This window comes from Phycodurus eques, chromosome 16 (genome assembly GCF_024500275.1).
Source record: "Phycodurus eques isolate BA_2022a chromosome 16, UOR_Pequ_1.1, whole genome shotgun sequence".
NCBI classification, from domain to species: Eukaryota; Metazoa; Chordata; class Actinopteri; order Syngnathiformes; family Syngnathidae; genus Phycodurus; species Phycodurus eques.
Genome location: NC_084540.1, coordinates 19,762,146 through 19,787,699, shown reverse-complemented (window position 1 = coordinate 19,787,699; position 25,554 = coordinate 19,762,146). Strand labels below are relative to the sequence as shown.

The 25,554-nt window shown below is 42.8% G+C and overlaps 1 protein-coding gene across 1 annotated transcript in view; it reads right to left on the bottom strand.

Annotated features, from left to right (window-relative positions):
• adgrl1a (adhesion G protein-coupled receptor L1a) overlaps positions 1–25,554 on the bottom strand; it is a 137,115-nt gene that overhangs the window by 59,374 nt on the left and 52,187 nt on the right. Inside the window, 1 exon segment of the mRNA XM_061699945.1 lies at positions 1,770–1,983. Within this exon segment, the coding sequence (XP_061555929.1) occupies positions 1,770–1,983 (214 nt within the window).

Sequence of the window (25,554 nt, the reverse complement as noted above, 5' to 3'; positions counted from 1 at the left end):
GGTGAGCGAACATGCTAGGACGAAGGCAAACACTCCTCGCCGCATGTGGACGGGGGGGGAGGGGGAAACATTTGTATGCACAGGACACCTCCGTCTAAAGCACGCCGCCGGATGCACACACACACACACGCACACACATAATTCCGTGTTTAAGCATTTCTCCCATGTCGTCTCTTAAACCTCTGGTGCATTGGCACCATCTCGCCGTCATGTTTAGAGCTCTTTCTCCTTTCTTTGCCCCCTCATTTCTCTCCTGCGAGCTCTTACCTTCACACACCCTCAAGCCCTGCGCCTCCATTACATGCATGATGGATAGCGGGGAGAGGGTTTGCATTGATCTGAGCCCTGCTCAGAGGAAGCAGATGCTCAGCGCAAACACAGAGAGCGGCTGTGAGAAGCCTGACAAAGGCACTTGAAACAATACTATCAAAAATAAATATAAATATATATATATATATATATATATATATATATTATTAAAGTGTACACATTCATAGTGATACACACTTGCACATTGTTTTGCTGAATTTAGTGATTCATTCACAGCGGACTCAAAGCAAAGACGGAAAACATTCCATGTCAGTGGTTCCCAAACTTGTCCCGCCAAGTATAACCGGGGAGAAAATCAATCAATAAATCAATAAAATAATTATCCATCCAAGTACCACCTTTATGCCCACATTGACATGTATAGCAGTGTAGGAGACCCAAGTGTTCATCAAAAAGGAGAGATTTTTTAAATTTTATTTCTTAAAGGTATTTTCAATATTATTGTAAGCTAATGTAACATTATGCACAGTTTGAATAGGACCACTGCACATAAACAAAACTAAATAACAATTACTTGTAAATTAAGTCAATTAATGTAGGAAAGCCAACAGTTCTAAAATATCAAATGCTGTGTTGTACTTAAAAGTTAAATACGATTGAACTACACTTAACAAATGTACTGTACCAGATTAAAAACAATTTTAAGTCACTGTATCATTGTGCACAGTTTTAACATTTAATTCAGTGATTCTTACACATACCACTAGAGGGACTACATACGACACTGTGAATTACTACTGGTCAAGTACGCTGTGCACTCACTGTACACTTGAGATCCAAAACAAGAGGTACAATCTGCTTCATGAAGTCAACAACAATAAAATAGATTGGCACTCAGTAAAGCACACAACAGAGGTTTATGTGTTATTCGTTATTTAAATGAGTGATAGGCCGATATGTTTTTTTCAGGGCCGATACCGATTATGAGTAGTCAAGAAGGCCGGCAAACGATATTTGGAGTTGATATTCCTTCCTGATAAAAGGGAAAATATTGGCATCAAAATTTTGAATATTACAAACTCCAACACTTCAAAAACAGCCTTACAATAATAAAATATCATCAATAGATAAGGTAAAAATAAAGCCCTTCATTAAAGCAATTCACTTATACGGAAATATCAATGACACCTGGGACTCTAAAGTTGCGTCAATAAATGTACCAAGACATTATATGAGGAAATACATATAACAGTAATTTCACATTTGACGTTGAACATATTAGCCCTTTGTTCTACGATGAATAAAATAGAAATAGTTCTCAGTATGATTTAGTGCAGCTGCACACCACTACAATCTAACACAAACGATATTTTTTTAATAATATGTTTTTAAAGGCAGAGTTTATGATACAGGTCTCGTATTGGATCTCAACTGAATGTGAAGGTGTACCTAATGAAGTGGCCCATGAGTGTATGTGAAGAGGGTGCAGACGGACGGACCTTTGCGACATGATCTTGACGGCGTCGGGCAGGTAGCACTGCACGTTCTCCATCTGGAATGGATCGGCGTCGCAGATCTTGTCGTCCGTGCGTCCGTAGTTGGCCGTCTCGATCATGATGACGTCGCTCCCCGGGCAGCGCAACTCGATGGGGTAGCCTTCGCACGCCAGCTCTCGGCGCATCAAGCCAAAGGGCATCATCGACCGGCTCAGCGCTGGATGGGGAAGATGGCGGAAAAGGGAGGGTAGGGGGGAATTATTGATAAATCGACAGACCTTGATTCCCTTAAAGGAGACGCTTTACCGCCGGGCCACGCTGTAAATATGATGTGAGGTGTCGGTCTAGGTTCTTGTCCTCATGGAGCACATTAAAGAGCTACCAAAGTATTGGGAAGTGAAACTGGATGAACATACGGCGAAGACTTTGTAGGTTGCCATTTTCTATCGAGCTTGTCCTCAATAGGGGGGATAAATTGGAACCTCTACCAGCTGACTTTTGGGTGAGAGGTAGGGGTACACCCTGAACTGGTCGCCAGCCAATCGCAGGGCACATACAAACAAACCAGCGTTCACACCTATGAACAATTAACAATCTTCACTTAACCTAACATGCATGTTTTTGGAACGTGGGAGGAAGCTGGAGTACCCGGAGAAAACCCACGCAAGCATGGAGAGAGCATGCAAACTCCTCAACGGGGGGGGGGGGGGCGCAAAAGAGATTGGAACCCAGAACCTCTGGACTGTGAGGCAGGCGTGCTAACCACTAGGGTACACCGTTCTGCATGACCTTTGAGCACTTAATATTTTATTACTGAAACAAAAATATGTGAAAAAAACAGTTTTTAAATATCTTCTGTCAACTAAAATGAATATGACGAACAAATAATCAATGTTGATTAATCTGTATCAGCCTCTGTTGAGAAATACAAAATGCTGGTCGTCATGTCACTGCAAAATGTTCAATATGATTATGAAAATAGAAGAAGAACAAAATGAGCCAATGACTTCAATTCAACTAAACTGGCTTCATTCAACTGTAATTGGATGAATTCCAGCACGAAGCGACAGACTTGTGCACGACGCGAGCGCTAGATTTGGGCTTGGTAGCGTAAAGTAGAATGGTGACAGCTGGTCGTGGTGACACAACAGACCGCGCATTGGCACGCGGGACGCTCGTCGGACGAGCCGCGAGTGTCAGATGTTAACAAACCCCTACACTCGGGGCCCGCAGCGGGGGGGGGGCGTCGTGTCAGAGACGCGGGCCAGATGAGAGAAGATTGCAAAAATAAAAGTGTCAGTCTCCACTTTTGTCTCTGGTATGTGAGTGCGTTGGTGTGTGTGTGCGTGTGCGCTCGCTGCTGGTTGACATGCGCGGTGGTCAGCGGGCAAGCGAGGGGCTTCGGTGCGCAGCCAGCAGGGACCAGGGCTACGCGGGGTTAATCGGCCAGCCAGGCTGAGAGGCACGAACGGGGAATGCGGGGAGGTGCTTTGAGAGTTAGTTGTTGTCTCTTCAGCACTCCTTCACTGCACACCTTGACACTGCCTCTCTCGGTTCGGGGGAGAAAAAAAACACGCAGAATTAGGCTGGGTTTACACTATACGGGCCACAATTCTGATTTATTTTCTATTTTTTATTTTTTGCTCTCGTTTGGCATAGTTGGGATACGGCAGTTAACAAAACCAAAACAAAACGCATAGAATCCGATCGCTCGTTGAGAAGAGAAACCCAGAGATGCCACGGCAAATCTCCAGGCGTGCTCATGTGATTAATTGACACACTAATGACATATTAAGTGTACAAACAGGAGCGGACACTCGGCTAACATGCTAACACGGCTAACGAGTGCACAGCCGTTGCATTTCCGGACTATTTTGTGCAACTTTTGCACGCCATGGAGCGCCCACTAAATGCCGTAATAGCGTGACACGACTCTTTTGTCGATGTCTAAGCTGACCATTTGGCTAGTTAGCATGTCGCGTTAACTCCGAACTCTGTGGTTAACGCCACTCTTTGCTCCTATTCCTGTTGGCAGAGCCGAAAAACTGATTAAATAAAACAAATCATAATTGGTTGTCGCTTATTGCAGTTAACTAATAATAACTAATAAATGGCACTCGTAGAACTGTTGTGTATTGCTGCTTTGTGCTTACGAATGAATCACAACCGTGATGATACACACAGTACAATGTCATTCCCTCTGGTGTTATATTGCTTGAATATATTTATTTATCAAAATTGCAACAACAAATCACATCTTAAAGTTTTCACAAAACTTCACAAATGTTCAATTGACACACTTTTTGCGTTTTTTAACTTTCTCTTTGAATTTATTTTCTGCCAGATCCAAACCTGCTTTCCAGTTGCTGTATTTTTACGGAATTTCCTCCAAAGTACATGCTGAAAAACCTTGGCATCTTACATTCGACACCTCAAACAGGGGAGTTTCCCCCCCCCAGCTAATTCATTGAGGTTAGGTTCCACAATACAGCCTGAGACAGCGAAATCAGTAATCTGGAAGTCAAGTGCTCGTTGATGGACAGCCAGCGTTTGTTCTCTGGAGCCTGCCAGCCAGTGTGCGCAGACCGAACTGCTGTCCGTGGTTCTGAACTAACGAAACTTCTCGGACGGCCAGAAACCGAGTCTTCCGTGAGCGGACGCGCTGTCGGAGAACTGCTAAACGGGTCGGCACGCAGCTGCCAAAAGTGTTGTGGGGGAGCAGACGGCTTTGACGGCGCTTCGAGTCGATGCTCGACATGCCGTCATAGCTCGTATTTCACCCGGGGTGCCACTTTTACATCCCCCTGCTCTGAGTCAGCCCCTCGTCGGGATGTTTTTCCCACCGCCTCACCTTCTTGACACTGCTTGGGTTTCAGCCCACTTTCCCTTCCGATCAGTGTTGGGAAGTAACCAAGTACAAATACTTTGTTACTGTACTTTTTTCCCAGATATCTGTCCTTCATTTGAGAATATCTTTATTTCTGTCAACTATTTACTTTTACTCCCTACATTCTAAAAAAGAAGACTTTCTACTCCTTAATTTGTCCAAATAGTCTCCCTAATTTTTTTCAACACCAACAAATGACAATCCGACGAAGAGAATCGAGAAAGAGAGTTGTTTGATTCCAGTGGCGCAGTGCCCATTTGGGTCAATGTTGACATCAGTCACCCCCCCCCCCCCCACCCCCCACTGACGTGCTCTGGAGCCGAGTGCTACATGATTCAGTGCCAATTGACTTGCTCGTATTTCTAAATGCCACCCATTGATGTGGCGGGGGGTGGAGTTGAGTTGTGTAACTAACTCCATCAGGGCTGAATGACTTGCGCACACACAAACACTCCCCACACACTTTGTATCTTTTCTGCCTCGCCAGCATGCAGCGCCAAATCGCAAAGCCCTAGATGCAAAAGTGCGTTCTAATTAAAGCCACAGAGATGCAAACAGCAGGCGAGGCAAACACAAACACACACACATACAAAAAAACATGCGAATGCAAAAAAAAAAACTGTGCAAACACCTCATGACACACACAGACACCCACGCACACATTGTAGAGAAGCGCATTGAGACTTGATGGTGGCGATTCGCAGGAGGATCACAAAGCCCAGCAGTGTCAGTGTGTGGCCTTGTTCTGCGAACTAGCATGTGGTGAGAAGTGCACCGCAGCTGGACAACGATTAGAAGCTCACACCGAAAGAGAGTCCTTGGAAGGCTGGCGGAGGGGCGGCCCGGGTAGTCGGTCGACTCGCACAACAGGAACAATATCGCTGCGTGAGCAAACATTTGTGCTCTAAGGCCACGTCGAATTTTAAAAACAGCCGGGTCATTCGTAGACGTAAACAAATGTATGTAAATGTCAAATTGGTCATTGTACTACTTCTTTCGTTTGTTTTTACAAAAAATAGGTAGTCTATTATTAAATAAATGAATGAAAAACAAACCCAAAATGAAGACATTGAAATAAACTCATTTTAGATTGAATTAATGCATCAAACATTTCAGAACGCTTGATAATGTAACTGCTTGGTATAAACTCATTTACTGCAAGCCGTTTTCAAAGCTGTTCCCCATATTGCCTCCAGCTTTTTTAGAGCATTTGGACTGATCTTTCAAGACACAAAGAATATCGCGTACTGTGACAATTTAAGCACCGAACCTCCTCTCTTTTTTTCACCAGAAAAAAAAAAGCTTTGAAAAATGCACTTGACGAATATATTCGTCAATGGCAGTGAACAGCTGGATGCCAGTTGAGGAATTTAATTGTCCAGGGCAGTGAATTAGTTAATATGTCTGCCTTAATTTAAAAATGTTGTTTATTTGTTTACACTGTATTTAATTCAACTTAAGATCATCGTTATTATATTGATGCTAGCGTTTTCACATCCATTTTTGGACTTTTTTCGATTAATTTAGTTTCTCCACATTTCACAACATTATTTTTATGTTTTTACATACTTACATTTAAAAAAAATATTTTTATTTGAAATGTAAGTGGTACACAGGCTGAGAACTTTGACATAACAGCCCAAGGCACAGTTTGTTTCTTTAGACTATTGGGTTGGGAGAAAGCTGTTTGGTTAAAAAAAAAAATTATAATAATAATAAAAACTTTTGCGCTGTTTTTGATTGATACCGGGCTGTTTCATTACCGCCACATATGCTTATCTTCTTGTGTTTGTGTAATTAATTTCGGTTTAATATCAGCACGCCTGCACGGTGCCGTCTATCATCTGCGGCTCGTCCGTTTAAACACTGAAGTGTTTACTTTGTCACACACCGAGGCGACGCGGCAATTTCATACAGAACGGGATGAATGAAGACAAATCCATTAGCTGGTTCAGGTAATTATTCATTAGCACAGGCGCTAACGGGCCTGAACATTAGGTACACCTGCCCAATATAATGAGATCCAATCCAAAACACGGTCACAGAGAGGAATCATATCTTTATTACTATTATTGTGGATGTAGTTTTCTACATTACAATGTACTTGAAGTTGTTTCTAACATTGCTGTGTTAAATATTATTCCGAATTGCCTTTTTTTGGGGGGGGGGGGGCTCAACATGCCGAATACTCATCAGTTTTTACAAACCCACATATCCCGGTGAGCATGCAGTTCAGTTAGGTGTCTGCAACACGATTCCCCACACAACTCACTCAATAGCGTCCACTAGAATGTTCAAAGGAAGAAAAAAAACAAAACCTTGGACACCAGTTTCACTGACACTAAATTGGGTGGGCATATCTATCATGACAACGCACAAAAAAAGTCTCAAGGGCCCAAGGGCCCATGAGGGAAATTGAACAGGAAGTCGGCCATTGCGGTTGGAAGCGGCCATTTTGAGCCACATCCGGGCTTCGTGCTTTGCCAAACTCCGACGAGGGATATCACCCAAATGAGCCCCAATCGGAAGCAGGTATCCTAGACAGATGGGCCAGGCTAAATTGCCAAGCTTTTTGCCATCTGATGTGGATCAAGCACGGCCTCGAAGGATTGACCATGAAAAAGGGGATGCGATGGCCCCTTATTATTATTATCATAATCAAGTCAGAGAAAAAAGCTGCGTGGCAGTTGGTGAGCACGCTGCAATACGCACTACTGCCACCTACAGGGCTGGAGTGGAACAGTATTACTTGCAACTCATGACTTTTCTATGAAATGGATCAGTAATACTTCAAATGTGTTACCACTAGTGGTACACGAAAGAATCACTGCCTGTGTACAGCTCGGTTGTATTTCACTTTTAAGTTTGATACATTTGCATTTAATCTTGAGCAACTGTTTTTAAAAACGTATTTAGGGACAATTTTCCCTTTTAACTCCGATATATTTTAATTGAATTAAGTGTAGTTTTTCTTATATTTAAGCACAGTGTTAATGTTCACACAGTGGCTGACAATAAAATTAAATATACTTTAGAGAAATAAATCCTCCATATGGTGCTTTATCAACACTTAGGCCTTGTATGCTACTGTATTTTAATGTCATATTGTTGGTAGATGAAGAGCAAAGTATTTTTTGAGGTGGTACTTGGTGTGAAAAGTTTGCGAGCCATTGAAATCGACATTTTGGGGATTGCGAGTGCTTGTCGGAAGTAATGTAAGGATGTTGTATTGGATCTCGTTAGATTGCGCAGGCGAGTGCACGAAAAGATGACAGCCAGCATCGCGCTTGAATGAAGTCTGCTAGCTCAAGTCTGCTCAAGTCATTCACTGCTGAAATTCACAAAGTTTGGGTGCTGGGGAAGTTTTTAGCGCCTACATCAGCATATCAGGATGTACTTTCCATGAGCTTTTGAATGGAGTGGAACTTTACTGGTGTGTGTGTGTGTGTGTGTGTGTGTGTGCGTGTAGCCAGATGGCTGGAGGCCTAGCTGGAGTGGAGCTGAGCTGAGACGAGATGAGGGGAGGATGAGCTTGGACCGGCCATGAGCTACGATTGTCCTTCACCGCGCGGGAATCCATTACGCTTTCAGGGTCGCCGCAGCCAGCCAGCAAAAACAAACACACACACAGACGGAAAACTGACGCACAAGCAAACACAAACATTCAGCATCGAGTCGTGCATGCGGCAACGGCCGGATGACGAAGCGTCTTCCTCAGCACGAGCCACATGTACAGGTGCATCTAATCCCTCTGTGAGATTATGACTCATCTCGTATGCCAGTGATTCTAAAAGTATGGTACAATTTGTATGTAACATTTATGTACAGTCAATTTTGCAATTACTCTTTAACATTTTTTTTTTTTTTGCTATTTAAGCACAGTGTTAATGTTCAAACGGTGCTGACTGTTACTGTGACTTCTAATAGCACAAATATAGTTTTAGGAATAAAAAGTCTCATTTTTTGATGAGCACTTCGGCCTAATACGCTACTATATTTTAATTTTGGGTATGATGCTGGTACTCGGAGAGTTAATTATTTGTTGAGGTGGTACTTGGTGTAAAACATTTGAGAACTGTGCTATACAAAAATGGTTAAATATTTGTCTGCTGCAAATAAATGAAATGGCTGCTGATTGTCACACGGGTTCGTTATGACATGAGCTACTTTTCTAATTGTATGCGCTGATCTGCGTGGGCACGGTGCGGCCGGGGTTACTCCCGGGCGGCGGGCGGGCGGGCACGAGGGGGCTGAAGTGCTTGCCTTCATAATGGAAGCTACAAATTAAGAGCAAGAGAGAAGGATGATTGGATTTGAATCATTATCCTGGCACAGTAATTAAAGCCTGAGGGTGAATGGAGGTTTGGACCGTCTGACAAGAACGTTTTTTTCTCCCCCCCCCCCCCCCCCCCCACACACACACACACACACAAGCTCGCTCTTTTCTCCACCTATTACGAGTCTCGGCGGCCGCTCAGCCATTAACGACGCTCGACGCACAATGAAAGGAAGGATGAAAAGTTCTCAGCAGCCTTCGCCCGAAGGCTGTATTTACACGACGTGTCAAATAATATGTGTTCAAGTATCTAGCGCAATTACTTTTAGTGGACACCTGAAACAACTCGCGTGCACACACTACAAAGCCACGTAAACAACCACACGCGTTTGGACATTGGGCAGCAGAAACACAAGAGTAAACAATAAAAAACAAACAAATCTTATTCATAACATAACGCTGAGTTGGCCCACACTGATTCCTGACCCCCATTGGTTTAAATCGAGGCATTCCGAGGTGGCCTTGAACAGCAAAAACAGTTAGCAAATGACACCTCCAGAAAATGTGTATAATTGCCTTTATTAATCGTTTAAACCATAACTACACCACAACTTTGATCTCGAAGCACTTCAACATCGTTTCAAGTCATCTTACAACATTACCCTTCTCCGACATACAAAGCTTGTCTCTCAATTGCGAGGTATCACTTCAACAAACGTCCTTGACACCAATACTACTTTCCTATTTAGATGGGGGAAACTTGTGGCATCTTCAGGCAATTTCAGAAAGAGCACAAAAACCACAAACAGGAATTGTCAACCATGTATATTTGGAACATATTACTGTAATTCCCTCAATCGAAAATGGTATATGTGCCATTAATGTACCATAATAATACGACTGCATTTAACAGTTTTTGCTTTCATATTTTTGCCCACCATGGCTGTGTTGTTTGGGTTGACATGTACATGTACTGTATATAGACAAATGACGGACCTATTTAAGCAGGTTATATTGACGTTAGACAGGTGGAAATATGAGCTACATTTACTCAGTTACAATTACTGAAGTAACTTTTCGGATGGTTGTTCTGGGCTTCACTTCACTTCATTATGTATTGTGACAGACAGACAGATAGACATATATTTCCTTTGACAAACTTATCTCAAGAGACATCTAAACTGTCTTAATTGAATTGTAATGGCTTTAATTCCAACACAGATTTATGGCGTTGGGAATGCGCAGGGCAAAGTTTTCCCAGTCTGGATGAATACGCCTCGACATTCCATGAGAACGATTTCACATGCTGTGCGGAACTTGATCTCACCGTATCCACGCAGAGCTGTCATCTTTTTTGACGATTTCCGAGGCCTGCGCGCGTCGGCTTTTGGGATTTGTCAAGGTTTTCCGACTAAATCTGACCGTGGGATGTTAGCTTTGACATTTCTGACAAACCGTAAGACCCTCCAAATATCTCTTATAACATACGTCTAGACAATAGGTACAACGGTGGCTCTTGGGGGGAGGAAGGGGGGGGCCGATGCCGTCTGAACACTGTGCATGAACCCCCTCTCTCAATTTGTGTGTGTCTGTTCGTGCTTGCCCCTCTGATAAAGCCCCTGGCCCCAGCCCAGCCCCGCAGTAAAATCGGTCTAAAATCGGAATTGGTGTCCAAACACAGTAACCTGACTTGACTCTTTGCCCACATGGGAGGGCATCACAATGCCTGAAATATTCAATGTCAAAGCTCATAATTCATGAATTCATTCATACACAAAATCCATTTTCCCAATTAAAATCAATTCAAATTACGTTGCTAATCCATTCGAGCACCCCTAAAACACCAACAAAATTTGGCTTCCTTTTTTTAAATATACAAAAATAGCACTGTACTGTAAAATATGAATACATAATAAAAACATAATCAAAGAGAATCTGAAGAAATAGCTTTATAAAGTGTAATTAAGGCAAAAGTCACACACACGTTATAGTACATTTGTGTGTTGTCTGAATTCTTTAAGTGGTTCTCAACTGTTGTCACCCCGGGATCTGCATTTTCCTGTTCTTGCAACCGACTTTTATACAAGTTCAGAGCAACAAAGATTTTTTTTGTTTCAAAATAGCCTCTGAAAACACATGGACGGTATATTCTATTTTGAAACGCCGTTTCAAATGAGTTTGCTGTACCCCCAAAAGCATATTGCTTGCCATGACTGCAGCAGCCACGGAATAAGCTGCACGGTATTTGTTTACAGAGTGAAGTAGCGGCTAGAGCCCAAAGAAGATCCATTTCTTGTCGCTTTCCTACTATTTTCCACGCGGGAACTTGCTACGCCTCCGTACCGTACCTCAACAAATCAGAATACGAATACCTGTGATTATTATTATTTTTTTTTTTCGAACTGTCTGTGACCCAACTTGAATGGGTCCGCGGCCCACCAGTTGAGAATCCCTGGCCTAGTGAGTGGTGTCAAGAGCTTTAGTCATATGGTTAGTTCACTGTTAGCCTCCGCGCCACGCTCCTTGTGAGTGTTTTCATTTTGTATTTCGTTTGACAGGATCCCAGGTGAAAGCGCATCGGCGACTTTTTTCTTTCCCGGAGTAGCCGAAACTCGCTCGTACTGCCAATGAATACGCAAGGAATATTACAGGTGGTGTGTCTTCAACTTGTGGAGTTGGCCGGCCAACTTGTTAGGTGGCTGGTTGGCTTTCTGCGCCCGTAATGTGATGAGACGCTCTTAGCCCTCCTGTCTGCTCCAGCAGTTATCTCTTAATGCTGCTCATTAGCATTGCACTCAAGCACAGTGCCAAAGAACATTCATGCCAAAGCAGTGCTGGGAATTTGAGAAAGTGAGAGTCCTGCTTCCTTTTCTTTGTCCTCAGAGTGACCTTCACGCTGGCGGAGAAAACAACTCCTCCCACAGTCACGGGGGGACAGCGATCGGGATCCCGACACAGCCGATGAGCGTCCCTGGCAATTCATCAGTTTAGCAGCCCCGGATCTTTGTCGCTCACTTAGCGTGCTAAGTTAGCCTAATGAGCCGCAAGAGCTCGGCCCGTCGCCGCTGACGAGCCAGGCGACCGCGGCGACGACTGTCACATCGGCGAGGACGCCTTTGAGCTGAGGAGCGGTGACATCCTGAGACAAACCTAAAGGCCTGGCATGAGGAGGGTCTTGGTGAGCTACGTGATGCGGGCAAAAGAATTGGGACACCAGGCCATTAAACAGAAAACAGAGTCTGGGTGGCTAGCAGCTAGCTCGTAAGCGAGCAGGCTTCCGAGGATCTTTAGGCCGGCGGACGGGCTCGTCCGCAGCGTCATTTCCTCGCTTGGGAATTGAAATAACGACACCAAGCTGTTCTTTAAAAAAATCCACTGAAAATGCATTTTTGTGGTGTAGATATAGCTAGCTAGCTAACTGTATGCTGTAGTGGTAAAAATGTTCCTATAGTAATAATAACTACGTACGTAACTCCCAATTGTGCCCGATAACCACTGATGTGAACAAAAGCGCTCCAGTGCTTTACATAGTAGGAAACGGGGGATTCATGCCGGTTGGCCAAGTACGCCACTGGGCACCTGTTTAAGCCACGCCCCAAAATTCAGGAACATAGTAATGGTAGAAAAAGTTTAACGCTAAACCTCCACAGTTAAGGACTTCTTAGTTGTCAGTCTTTTCATGTATTCAGCAATTATTTTCCAACAGGTATAATGTATTTAGAAACAAATCACTAAATTGACTTTACATTGACTTTACTTGATGAATTGTGTCCCAATACTTCTGTCCACATCATGTGCGAGCTAACGCTCGGCGCTGGAAGCTTCGACGCAGTCTCGAGCGGCCAGCTGAGACGAGATGAGGAGCGGCCGAGCGGGGAGTCACCAGACGCAGACCCAGCTCCTCGCCGGGGTCAGACTAACAACAACAACGACAAACAAACTTTGACGACGACGGAGCGCGATCACGAGGAACGCCTGCTTAACATGGCAGCGAAAAAAACTGCATTACTGAGCCGTTCACTAAATTACATCAGTCAAGTCAGGATTAAACAAGCCCCCAACCCTCTCCCCATAACAACTTATATTTGCAAAATTACCCCACCAAAAAAAAAAAAAAAAAAAAAAAAAAAGTCCCTCTGGAGAAGAGCCTGAAAAACCTCATCCAGCTTCGACCTCCAGAACTCTCGCTTGTTGACAAACTTTGCTTTAGGGGGACCTCGCAGGCATGGCTGGGGAGATTAAGACAGCCACTGAGATGCCAACACACGCACCCACACACACACACACACACTTGAGAAGCGAGCCGAGACTGGACGTGCTCATACTGTCAAAGCGCTTCATTGCTAGCTCTAGTGTCTAATTATGCGATACTTTTTTTTTTTTTTTTTTTTTTTTTAACGTCAGCAAGAGGGTAGGATGTAAAAGACATAGCCCCAAAATAAAAATCAGCCAGCCCAAGTACGAGATGCAACCGGTGTAAAATATTTGTTTGTGGCGCATATCCCAATAGCAGGCAGACATCTTGTGTCTCATCAACGCAACATGTTGGCGGAAAGGCAAAGCGGTGGCAGGGAAGCGGTGGCGGGCACGACACTCAAGACACACAATACACAGTGAAGTGAAGCCGAGTTGGGAGAGGAACCAGAACAACCGAGCGAGAAGTTACTTCAGTAATTGTAACCGAGTAAATGTAGCTCATATATTTCCACCTCCGCCTGAGAGAGATGTGCCAGTGTGAAAGTGGAGACTCGGGAAGCAAGGAGGCTCGCAGCCGAGGGGCAAAGTGCGGAGGCGAGCGAGGGCGAGGCTCCTTGTCAGAAAAATGCCCGCGCAGTCGCAAGAGTTGCAAATCGCATCCAAAGACCTGTTCGGGAAGATGAGTGTCAAAGCTCGGGCCTGCCGCTGCATTAGACACTTAATTAACCTCCTTAGTCGGCGGAGCAAAGCTTCGGCCGCGTGGACACTGTGTGTGTATCAGTGCGCGCTAATATTTGGGCTTTGGCAGTCATTGTCTACACGTCAGCCGATCCCTTTTACAGTATGTATGCGACTTGATTGTGCAGTAATCCCGGCGCTCCTGACTTTCAAATTTATGTTCGTTCCCAATAAAACACACTAAGCAGTATAACGCATTGTTGAATGCTCCCATCTTTGGATGCTGTCCTACTTGACCCCCTTTTAACCCTGCTTTCTTCACCTAAACAACTATCCATTTCCATTTTCAACACCGCTTATCCTGGTTAGGGTCGCGGGACGCCGGAGCCTATCCCGGCTGACTTCGGGCGAAAGGCGGACTCCACCCTGAACCGGTCGCCAGTCAGTCGCAGGGCACACATAGACACGGACAACCATTCGCATTCACATTCACACCGTCACTGAGTGGGAACTGAACCCACGCTGCCTGCACCAAAGTCAGGCGAGTGTACCACTACACCATCAGTGACTACCTAAACAACTAATTAAATATTATTCTCCGGAAAAAAAAAAACATGAATGCATTTACACTTAATTGCTTTGCTCTTTCGATGCCTCCGCCACACGTTTCTATCTTGGACGGTCTTCCTTGTACTTGGATAACTAAATCTATCCGTGCAACTTTTTTCAATTTCAATACAATTTTATTGTATTTAAGAGGGTGTTTTTTAATTTTTTTTTATTTTCTTCAGTACACCGGACGGGTTATACAATCAATCACTTGCATGAGAGTCTCCAGTGTCCTTGTTGTATTATGTGATTCTAGCAAGACAAGAACTAGGGTGTGTCTTAATCCTCGTGGTACTGAAACGGTTTTAAACTGTAAAAAAAAACAACAACATAATATGTCTCTCAAGTTGCACTCCAGGCCCTGAGAGAAAGGAGGCAGCTATCACACGACAGCACAAACAGCCCCGCAGCCTTTTTTGTATGAGATATGTTTGTAGTGTTTGAATCAATGCGCACAAGCTAACATACATCCAAACATAAACACAGAAACACACAAACACTGGCGTGCACTGATAGAGCAAACATAGAAACTAAAAAAAAAAAAAAGAAAAACGTGAGCCACGAGGGAGAGCCGAGTGTCATCTTCAAAAAGGACGGCTTGAAAAGAGCAGACCGCCATGTTGCCGCCGCCGCCTCGCGATACATGTTCAAAGGCCGTCCATTAACCTTTCACTCACACGGGCCCCCGTGTGATCCGCCGCTCACGGCCCAGGGCTTTGAAGACCCCCGCACGGAGCACGGGCGGTCGTAGGCGAAGGCGACAAACAGAAAGTGGGTACACGTGAAAAGAAGATATGACAACGGTGAGAGCCGTGCGTTTACGGGAAACCCCCAGGAGGTGAGGAAAGGACGACGGAATAGTGTTTTGGGCGAGGGCCGTCACAACATGGTGCAGTCATTGCCCAGGTGAGAACAGAGAAAACGGATGCAAAGTCGAAGAAGTGACAAGACTGCTGTTGTTGTTAATAAGATGGGGAGGCAACGGGGAGCTCGAGATAACAAAATTGGCAGCCCGAGGTGCCTCAAATTTCAACAACAGCGCCAAAAAAATGAAAGTAGTAAAATGAGAGCGTGTTAGAGCAAGCGTAACCTTTTAATAATACATACAGACAGTCTGTTTGCACACAAAACAAACAAATGCATGAATGATATAGCCATCATCAAAATGGTTTGTTTTGCAAATGTTGGCATTGATTTTGCAGCACAGTATTGGTTCATACGGCATCCGGGGGGCACTGAATATTTGAAAAACACAAGGAAGATAAATATTAGCTTTGTGACATGAATATGCCGCATTCATTTTCATGACATGCAAAGTCCTACTTAACTAGTGATGCACGGTTCCAGATGATCACAGTGTCGCTCAATGTCGTCCGATCCTTCAGTTGTTGACAACATTGTGTTCCTCTGCCTACACAACACGTGAATTCACCTATTCCAGATTTTTGGGATGAATTTATCCTCTGTTAAACACTGAAAAACACACCTTTTGCTGTTTTAGTGCTCTTTCTGAAACGCCTTAAGATGTCACAAGATGCTGCACAAGCCCTGTTTAATAGAAAAGTAGTGGTTTGGTACTTTTTGGGGGCATCAATTACTTTGACAGTAACATTACATTGCAGTTTTTTGTGATTATTGTACTGTGTATGGACCATAAGTTGTTGAGTTCCTTGTTTTAATGAACTTTTCAAGGGGAACTCTTATGGAAAATTGACTTTTTAATTACTTGTATGTAAACTTCCGTGTCTCCGGGGTGCCTGCTCACCCATCAAGTGTAAAATTAAACAAGCCAGTAAATCTTTTGTTATCCGCCTGCTTCTGATATCGTGTCTGTAAACGAGCCGTTCTGCAATTCTGCATGACTACTTCATATAATAACTGGCCGCACACTGTGTTTCTGGATCCAGAGACACTTTCAAGCGACGGACAGACTGTGCAGAGGCACGATCACGCAGACACTCCAATGTCACCCGCGATGATGTCGACGGCAAAAAGGAAGGCAGAGCTCCATTGAGTTTTGGCAGACGCGGAGATTAGCGTTAGCTTCTGATAAACGCTACATCTTATGCTTGGTGAAGGTGTCGACGCGGTGTATTTGAGATGTGCAAAGTAAGTTGCCATTTTTATTTTTTTTTTTATCCTGGAGGTAGTTTGACGAAAGCATGTCACATAGATGTTATTTAAAAAAAAAAAAAAAAAAAAAAAACAGAAATGGTTTCAAATTGTATAAATATTGCATTTCGCCTCCTATAAATCAACCTACAATGCCATTCAACAGTTTGGATACACCTTGTCATTCAATTAGCACGAGTAAGTGTTTCCAAACATTTGACTGATGCGGAAAATGTGGGAAAAATGTCATCACTTCGTCAAAATTGACACAAGATAAACAATTTTTGGCCATATTGATCTCTCAAATTATAAGTGTACACAAATTAGCTGACATGTATTGTGCTTTGTACTGCATCCTTTCAGCATTTGACATGATGTTTACCTTCTTTTTGTCTGCTATATATAGTAAACTTGGCCATACAATTATGTACAACTATTCATTATTCCCACGCCAACCTTTCATTTACACACATTAGCATGCAGATTAAAATAATAATTAGGTGCGTATGCCTTGCTTTGTTAGTGCCAGTTCATAGATGACAGATGTACCCTATGTGTAACGCTTTCTTGAGGGCGTGCTGTGCTGAATATATGCACAAGGAAATAGTTTTTTGTTGTTGTTGTTTTTAAATCTTAAAGCGGTAGCGAAGGTCTAACCTTCGAGCAGACAGAAACACTTTGAATGAGCGTGTTGCCATCAGAGTAGTAAAATGCATTAAGAACCGACGAAAGTAAGTGTGCGTTTATGCATCTATTCAAAAGATGCCAACGACGACAATGGACAAAAGTGATGCAAATTTAAAAAAAACAATAACAAGTATGAAGGTAATGCAGCTCCATGGCTTAGCAAATGAAAGTCAACAGCAGCTAATGTATAGCAAGGTTAGCGGCATTGCCTCTCATAATTTTATGACTACTCGGCAGGCAGGAAATCAATTGTGCGATGAATTAAGAGGGTCGGTGGAAATACAATTTCAATATTTTCCAATTGCCATAGTGAATGTGTGTTACTCAGCTGAATAATGGATGCTGCTTTAAGGCTAAAATTTCCGGACATTTTCAATCAGATTTATATCATCAGAGGAAGAAGGCCACAATTAATATAGCATGACGTGCCTTAAAGTGGGGTGTTTGCAGTTAAGAAAAAAAAAAAACATTAAAAAAAAAAGCAGCATTTGGTTAAAACTGTCAGTAAAAAATAAAAATCAATGTTTCTGGCTCCTTCGTGCAGCTCTAATTTTTAAGAAACCATGGCGCCAGAGAAAAAACGACCAATCAGAAGGCATAACCGATGAGGTGACAATTATGTGCTATTCACTCGCGGGCACACTCATACAGCTGGTCACCGATACACCTGTGCAGCCTTGCGCTGACTTGTTACCTTGGGCTTCAGGAGCTTTGCTGTCACTATGGCAGAATATCCATCTCAGTAAAATACAAAAAAATAAAAAAATGCTCATCCCCATTTGCCAATGGCTGAGCATAAGACTAGCAAACAGATGCAGAACAAAGGAACCTTAGACAGCAGAGAGGATACATACTATGACGGTGTACCTAATGAAGTGCCAAGTGAGTACATATATATCATAGATATCATAGATATGCTTGAAATTTTAATTGAAAAAAAAAAACACGGGGAAGAGAAGGGGGAGGACAGTTATATTATACAAGATTAAACTAGTAAGCCAGTTCCCACCCTGGCATAGAACACAAGTAAGAAGCATGAGCCTACGTGAGCGCATTTGCAAATTGAAACATGTCACAAGCATTATGTGGCGAAATGACTTACAAATAGCCTTATAATGGCCGTGCTGCCACCGCCGTGAAATAGCGCGCGGCGCAGCAAGGTTAGCGGCGTGCTAAATGAAAGCCGGGGCGTCGGGGGTGGGGGGGGGGGGCTCTGTCACGTACGTGCCATTTTGCCACATTATGCGGGCCTAATGGACTATCGGGGGGACATCGGGGTTGCGTTCAGCATCCCGTTCAATCGATGGAACGTTCCGCTTTTGCCAGGTAACGTGTCATTCTGTCAGGGAGCCCCACGCTTGTGGCTGCTAAGCAGCACAGGTTGTTATTAGCTTGCATTTAGTTCACAGAAAACTAGTAAAACTAGTATATACACATACATACATACATACATATATATATATATATATATATATATATATATATATATATATATATATATATATATATATATATATATATTTTTTTTTTTTTTTTGGTTTTTGTTTTTGTTTTTTTTTGGGGGGGGGAGGAATCAAACCTGAAAACACCAATTGGCGGGTTATCCCTGCTTATTCAATATTTTTTTGCTAGAATAAAAAATTATAGAATGGAAGCACTATATTGGCTATAATGTATATAATTATCCACAGATTTTCGCTATCCGCAGTTCGGAGCAGGTAATTGCCACCCTTCCGAAAAGTTTTAAAATTGCCCACAGATGTCACAAGTTGGCACCAAAGCACTTCTTTTGTGTAATTAAGCGCCTCAAGTTATTTCAACATTGTTCCTTGGGACCAAGATGTCACAAGATGGCGGCAAAACAATAATTACATCACTTTTGGCCTCCGAGCAGCTGAGGGCTCGTCCCATTTTTTTGCTTTGACTTGCATGCAAAAATTTGAGATAGAAGCACTAGATGGTGGCAGCGAACTCAAGTCAACTTACTTCACAACAAGCAGCAGTTTGACAGATGAAAAACAGTGAGAAAAAAAGATGCTAGACAATGAATGAATCATGATGCACAAACGTTTTAATTCTTTACATTCTGCTTGATTTGATAATTTATGATAATATAAAGTACCATACTATAGAGTATCCTTTTTTCTGAAAGGTATTAATGGCATTTTCCTCCATTTCAAAGGGGAACGTGTGTGGTCGCGAAACAAATGAATCTTATTAATCAAGGCACCTCTGTAATAGACTTCAAAATGTCATACTGTTAAATGATCCAAATTGAAGGAGGATATACCTTTATGTTTTATAGGGATGACTGAGCACCAGTGTTGGTTCTGTGAAGCAACGAGTTTATTTTGGTAGGTTGTTACTACTTCCTGTTTTGCTCCCGGCCCCGTTAGCGTATATTCATATATATTCGTATATCATATTAGCCTGGTTAACTTCGGCTTGTAGTCGTATGACGATAATGTGAAAATTAGCGACTTCAATGACTGCCTGTACAATATTTTAGATGGCTACTGCAATGAATTTTTAATCCATACATTTTCTGGAGCCTATTTGAGTTGAGTTTTGAGCAACTAGGACAAATAACCAGTCACATTAACATCTTGGGATAATTTAGTCTTCCATGCATGTTTTTGGACTGCGGGAGGAAATCGGAGCCCAGATTCAAATCCCCAATCGGAGAATTGTGAGGCTGACGTGCTAACCACTCGTACAAAGTGCCAGCCCTGAAATGAATAATTCCAAATCGATTTGATCTCAAAGCAAAAACGTGGACCGAGTCGACCAGGAGCTGATTATGGTGGAACTTGAGGTAGCCCTGTATAGCTAAATGATAAATATTAGGCTGTAATAATATGTTTCAAACACACAGAAGGGGCAGGCGCGCGCATTATACGGTGAAGCCAAGTGTGATGAACCTGCAGCTTTCTAAATCATTTCTGATAAACCATTTTAAAAGGTTCTCGTCACATCACAAAATGGCCTACTCGGCTAAATTCCATCTCCATTGTTCTTTATTCCTCTCCTCTCCTGGTCCTCGGGTCATGGCAATAAAAGGGAATTAAATAAATTAATTACAATTCTGCGGCCTAAATGAGCAGCGCGGCGCTGCGGGGCCGAGCGTGGATCCTTTTACATACACGTGTGCCGGAGTCCATTAGCGCGAGAAAAGATTTGCGCTGGCGCTTCAGGGCTGGATACACGTTCAATTGATTACTAATGCATTATTAATGCCGTCTGAGGGGTCAGCTCGGATAGCCGGATGCCGTTCCCCCCTCTCAAATGCGCTACATGCAGGCAAGACCTCGCTAGAACTCAGTTTAGTCAGTACCTTCCTGCATAGCTGTTATAGCACTTGTTGTTTTAGGTAGAGCGTTTTATTGTCCGCCGAGATCACACAAAATAGCTACGCTTAAAAGATTAGTTACTGAGACACCTTTGCCTTTTACACAGAACCCAGCAACTGGCTAAGGTCACAATTGCTTTCAATATAAGTCTCAAATGCAAAAACAAGGCCCAGACTTTCGGGGTTATTTTTAGTTACGAAACAGAGCCGGATTGATTTCTTTATTTTGCTTTGTCTTGCGAGCAAAAATCGGAGTTACGAACGAGCTTCCTCAACAAAAAAGTGGAAAAAAAAAAACATCGTTGATGCAGTTTCAGCAGTTTATTAAAAGAGGACAAACAGTCAAACACACAAATACAAAATGAAAACACATACAAGGAGCATGCAACAAACGCTAACTGAACTAACTCCGTCACTGGAGGTCCTGATATTAGGCCACGCCCCCTTAAAGACACACTACACACAAATGTACTGCAGTGTGGCTGTGTGTTAGAGATGTTCAATACCACTTTTTTTTTTTTTTTTTTTGAGACCGATAACGGTACGCATAGTCACTGATACCACTAGTACTTTTGATACATCATATTTCAATTAATACAATGACAGATAAGTGTGACCAAAACCTCTCTTTCTTTCTGACGCACATGATGATTCGCCGCAATGTAGCGCCGACGACTGGCAAGGAGGACTTACTCGATGTCATATCGGTGGCTGGTATCGGCAGTCGTCACGAATACCCGATACATTGAAGTAAGGCCGGTATCAGCCCGATACCATCCGATTCTGTGACTTAGGCCTTAATTACATTTTAAAAAACATATTACTTAAAATCATATTTTCCAATGCAGTGCTAGTTTTCTTTACTGTAAACAAGCAAAGAAAAAAATGCAGAGGTTATTTGGGGGCTGGACTAGATTAATGGAATTTCAATTAATTGAAATGTGGAAAATCGATTTGATCTACAGATCATTTGAGATGAGAGCTTGGTCACGGAATGAATTTAACTTGTAAGTCGAGGTACCACTGTATTTATACTTTGGAGGCAGCACTTCATAGACTACACTGTGTGTATGTGACACATAAAACAAATCCCGCCCACTCTTAAAACTGTTAACTCATTGTGCATCCAACCAAAGTCAATGCAGCTCTGCTTACCTCTTAGCTTCGATGTAGTCTTTCAGACGTCCCACAGCCGGACCTGCAATCACTTGAAAGTGGCTCTGAATCTTCACCTAACTGCCAAGTCATGGGGAGTAAATCTTTGTGTGGACGCAGTTATTATGTAAATCACAGGTGTCAAACTCAAGGCCCGGGGGCCAGATCCGGCCCGACACATCATTTTATGTGGCCCGAGAAAGAAAATCATGCGTGTCTTCCAGACTTCCATGAGTCTTGCTAATATCTATCTGTACAAAAATATCAAAATGCCCTAAGCAATAAATAAAGTTTGTTCTTACCAAACCTCTTTTTACAGAGAGAACTGTTAAACAAACTATTATCCTCAACTTCAGATTTCAAAACTAATTATCCATCAATGTGTTATGCACATAATATGATGAGGTGATTTAACATTTGTATGGTTTCACAGTCATACCGGCCCTCTGGGAAGAGCTGTATCTACAACATGGCCTGCGACAAAAAAATTAGTTTGACACCCCAAAGTTACGTAACAATGGGGGCGGAAGTACAGAATGGTTTCCTCACAGGCACATTTTCAGAAATAGGCAGAGAACAAAAGCTTCACAAGGTGATTTAATTTCACACTTGATGAGTGGGGAGCCACTCCAGACACACAACTATTTGCAGATTTTAGACTTTAGAAAGTTCATTTTCCATAATTTGGCCCCTTCAAACACTGTTTGTCCGGTACATCCGAGAATTCCGTAACGGATTGCGCCCAAACTCGGTGGTTGCACTGTTTGTTCACAAGAGAACAAAACAGCGCCACAGGGCAAACGTGTCAAAGCGGGGAACGAATGTAAAGCTACAAAAGGAGAAGAACGAAAACAAAGCAGCTCCTACTCGACTTGGTGGTCGACTAACACAACGGGGAATGCTAATAGCAGTGCTGACACAAGCACAAACAACAAATATTTACATCCGAGCCTCCCTCCCTCTCACTCTCGTTCGCTTTAACTCCGCTTCCGCTTCATCAACTGGCACCTCACCATGGCGACCGTTCCCCTCCCCCAACGCCCCCGCCGCTCGCTAAATGTCCGTCACCCAGCGGCCGGTTGGCACAGCAGCGACTGGGAGCATTGCGGCAGATGGTGAGCTGCTGACTGTGTGTCAGGCCACTAGCAGGACACCCAGCAGTTCCTGCTACTCCTCACCCGCCTCCTCCTCCTCTACACCCTCCAGCATCACGCAGCCGAACCAGGTCACCTGCTGCCAGATGAAAAAAAAAAAAAAAAAAAACATTGCATACGCACGGAAATAGAACTAGAAATTGCAATTTATGTGGAAAATGCCTGTGAAGGCTGTTGAATGAATTTTGAAATGTATGAAATGTAGAATGTGAGACTTGAACCTGAAAAAGATGAATTATTGGATGGATGTAAATTTTCGACACCTGCGGTAATTTGGGGAAACTCTCTTGGGAAATGCTGACTTTTTAAAAAAGTTTATAAAGTGTAATCAATAGTTTGGGAATTTACTTGTAGAAATTGGAAAATTCTTCCAAAGTTGTATTTTTTTTGTTTGGTTTTTGCTTCTAGCATTTTAAAGTTAGAATGTTATGAATCCGTTGGGAAATGGTAGGTTTCATTTGTATTTGAAAATGTTCTTCATGAACCTTTATGGATTTCTTCTTGTGGGTAATGTGGAATTATGTGATAAGTGGGAATTCTGGGAATGTAAAAAATACTTTCCAGCATTTCCTGAAGGAAACTACATCTGAAAGGGTTGGATCGGTTGACAAATGGTGAATTTGTAAAATGTCTCCATTATTTTGAATGTTCTTTTTTTCTTCTTATGAAAATTGGGGAAGATGGAAAGTCTGGAATGTAAGAAGTAGTTCCTAGGAAATCCCAAATGGGCTGAATATGTTGACGGTGGAATTATTTGAATCGGTTGAGAATTTGTGAATTAAAGTGAATTTCCGAAATGTCTCCATTATTTCGAATATGTAAAATGTGGAATAACGGGGAGAGCGGGAATTCTGGTAATGTCGCAAATATGTCTCTGCATGTCCTGAATGAATGGAATATTTTGACAATGGAATGGTTTGATGAGTGAGGAAATAGAAACTGGCGGAATACCATAATATGAACAATAAATGTAAAATTAAAAAAAGGAAACGACATTATGTTACACAGCCCGCAGGAAGCCGCACATATGGGAGCATTACATGCCTGGATTCCCCTCTTATAGCGCTGCCACGCTCCGACTTGTCAGCAAACGTTACTGACATTCACACATACGCACCCCCCCCCCCCCCCCCCCCCACCACCCCCCCACCCATCCGTAGCCTCCACCTGAGCTCGCCGAGACACGTTTGCTTAATCAAGTGCAGCGCGTTTCCAGCCTGGTCAGCAAGTCGATACGCTTACAAGCGAGACGCCGCCGCTCACATGTAAATATTACATCCTCATTTGCAATAACCCTCGTTTGAACGCATTGGCAGTGCGTGCGTCACGTTACAGGGGGTCAGGGAAGCAACGCATTATGCGGCGGGTAGCTTATAAGTAAACAAAGAACTTGTGCAATGTTGAATATACAGTACGCTGTCTGGCAGGGGGCGAGTGAGAGAAAAACAGTAACATTTCATTCACCCACTCTCCCCCTTGATTACAGCATTCATTTGCCCTGGCGTGTCACTATATTCATTTTAATCAATATTTGCATTCATTTTTGGGCAATATCTGATTGATGTCGGGACGTGTTGGACCACTCCCAAAAGCATCCTAATGTGGTTAAGATCCAGACTGAAAAAAAAAAAAAAAAAAAAAAAATATGGCTCTCTTTCATAATTTGAGCCTGATGAATCCTGGCATTGTCGTATTTGGAATATGCCCGTTCCGTCGAGGAAGAAAAAAAATCCATTCATGAGGGGGGGGGGGATGTGCTCGTCATTCAGTATATTGAAGTGACACATTTTTGGATGCCACACATAAACATTTCGGAACGCAGCCAAATTGTAACAGCCTCCACAGGCTCGGCGAGCCAGCTCTCTCCAGAAAAGTGGAAATCTGGACTCGTGATTCGGTTGCCATTGTACCAGCGCATCTGCCTCACAGTTCTGCGGTTGTAGGTTCAAAGGGAGCAGCAATGTAAACACACAAGTGAAAAAAAAATGGATTCATCTTGTATAATGTGCAGCAGTGCCTTGACAGTACCGAGTGCCACAACTTGGTTGGTTAGTTGTTGCAGCCGGCTATTCCGATTAAATGCAGTTCACATGTATACATCCGATCGCAATAGATCACGTCACATGTAAACAGTAGATATTTGACCTGAGATCTTCGATCGGAATTAATTCAATCCAAATTACAAAAACGCCTGCATGTAGAGCTGGCTAATGTGTGTGTAACTTTCACCATAATTAGACTTTATAAAACCATCTCTTTGTTTTTATTATGGTTTTATATTTATATTTTACGATACAGTGATATTTTGCTGAAAATGGTTAGCTCCTGCCTATGACCGTTTTGGCTAAATAGTGTACATTACACGGACATACTGGAATAAACGTGTACTTGTAGCTCAGTACACGCATAAGAATCACTTATCAGACGTCCCTAAAACATTAGCCTCAGTTAAAAGTCATTTTCCCTTCCCCATCTGCTCAGAAAAGGGTCGGGGCCGACAATCGTAAATGCTAAACCTGTTCAATATTTTTTAAACAAAATTCAAAAAGGAAAAAGCAACACTAGCTAATTAGGAAGCGACCTGAATCTGAAGCTTAAACAGGTTGAGTTGAGTGAGTAAAAGTGACTAAGAGGTTAGCAATAGCAAAGTAGTTACTGCATAAGCTAACAGTTAGCTTAGCTTT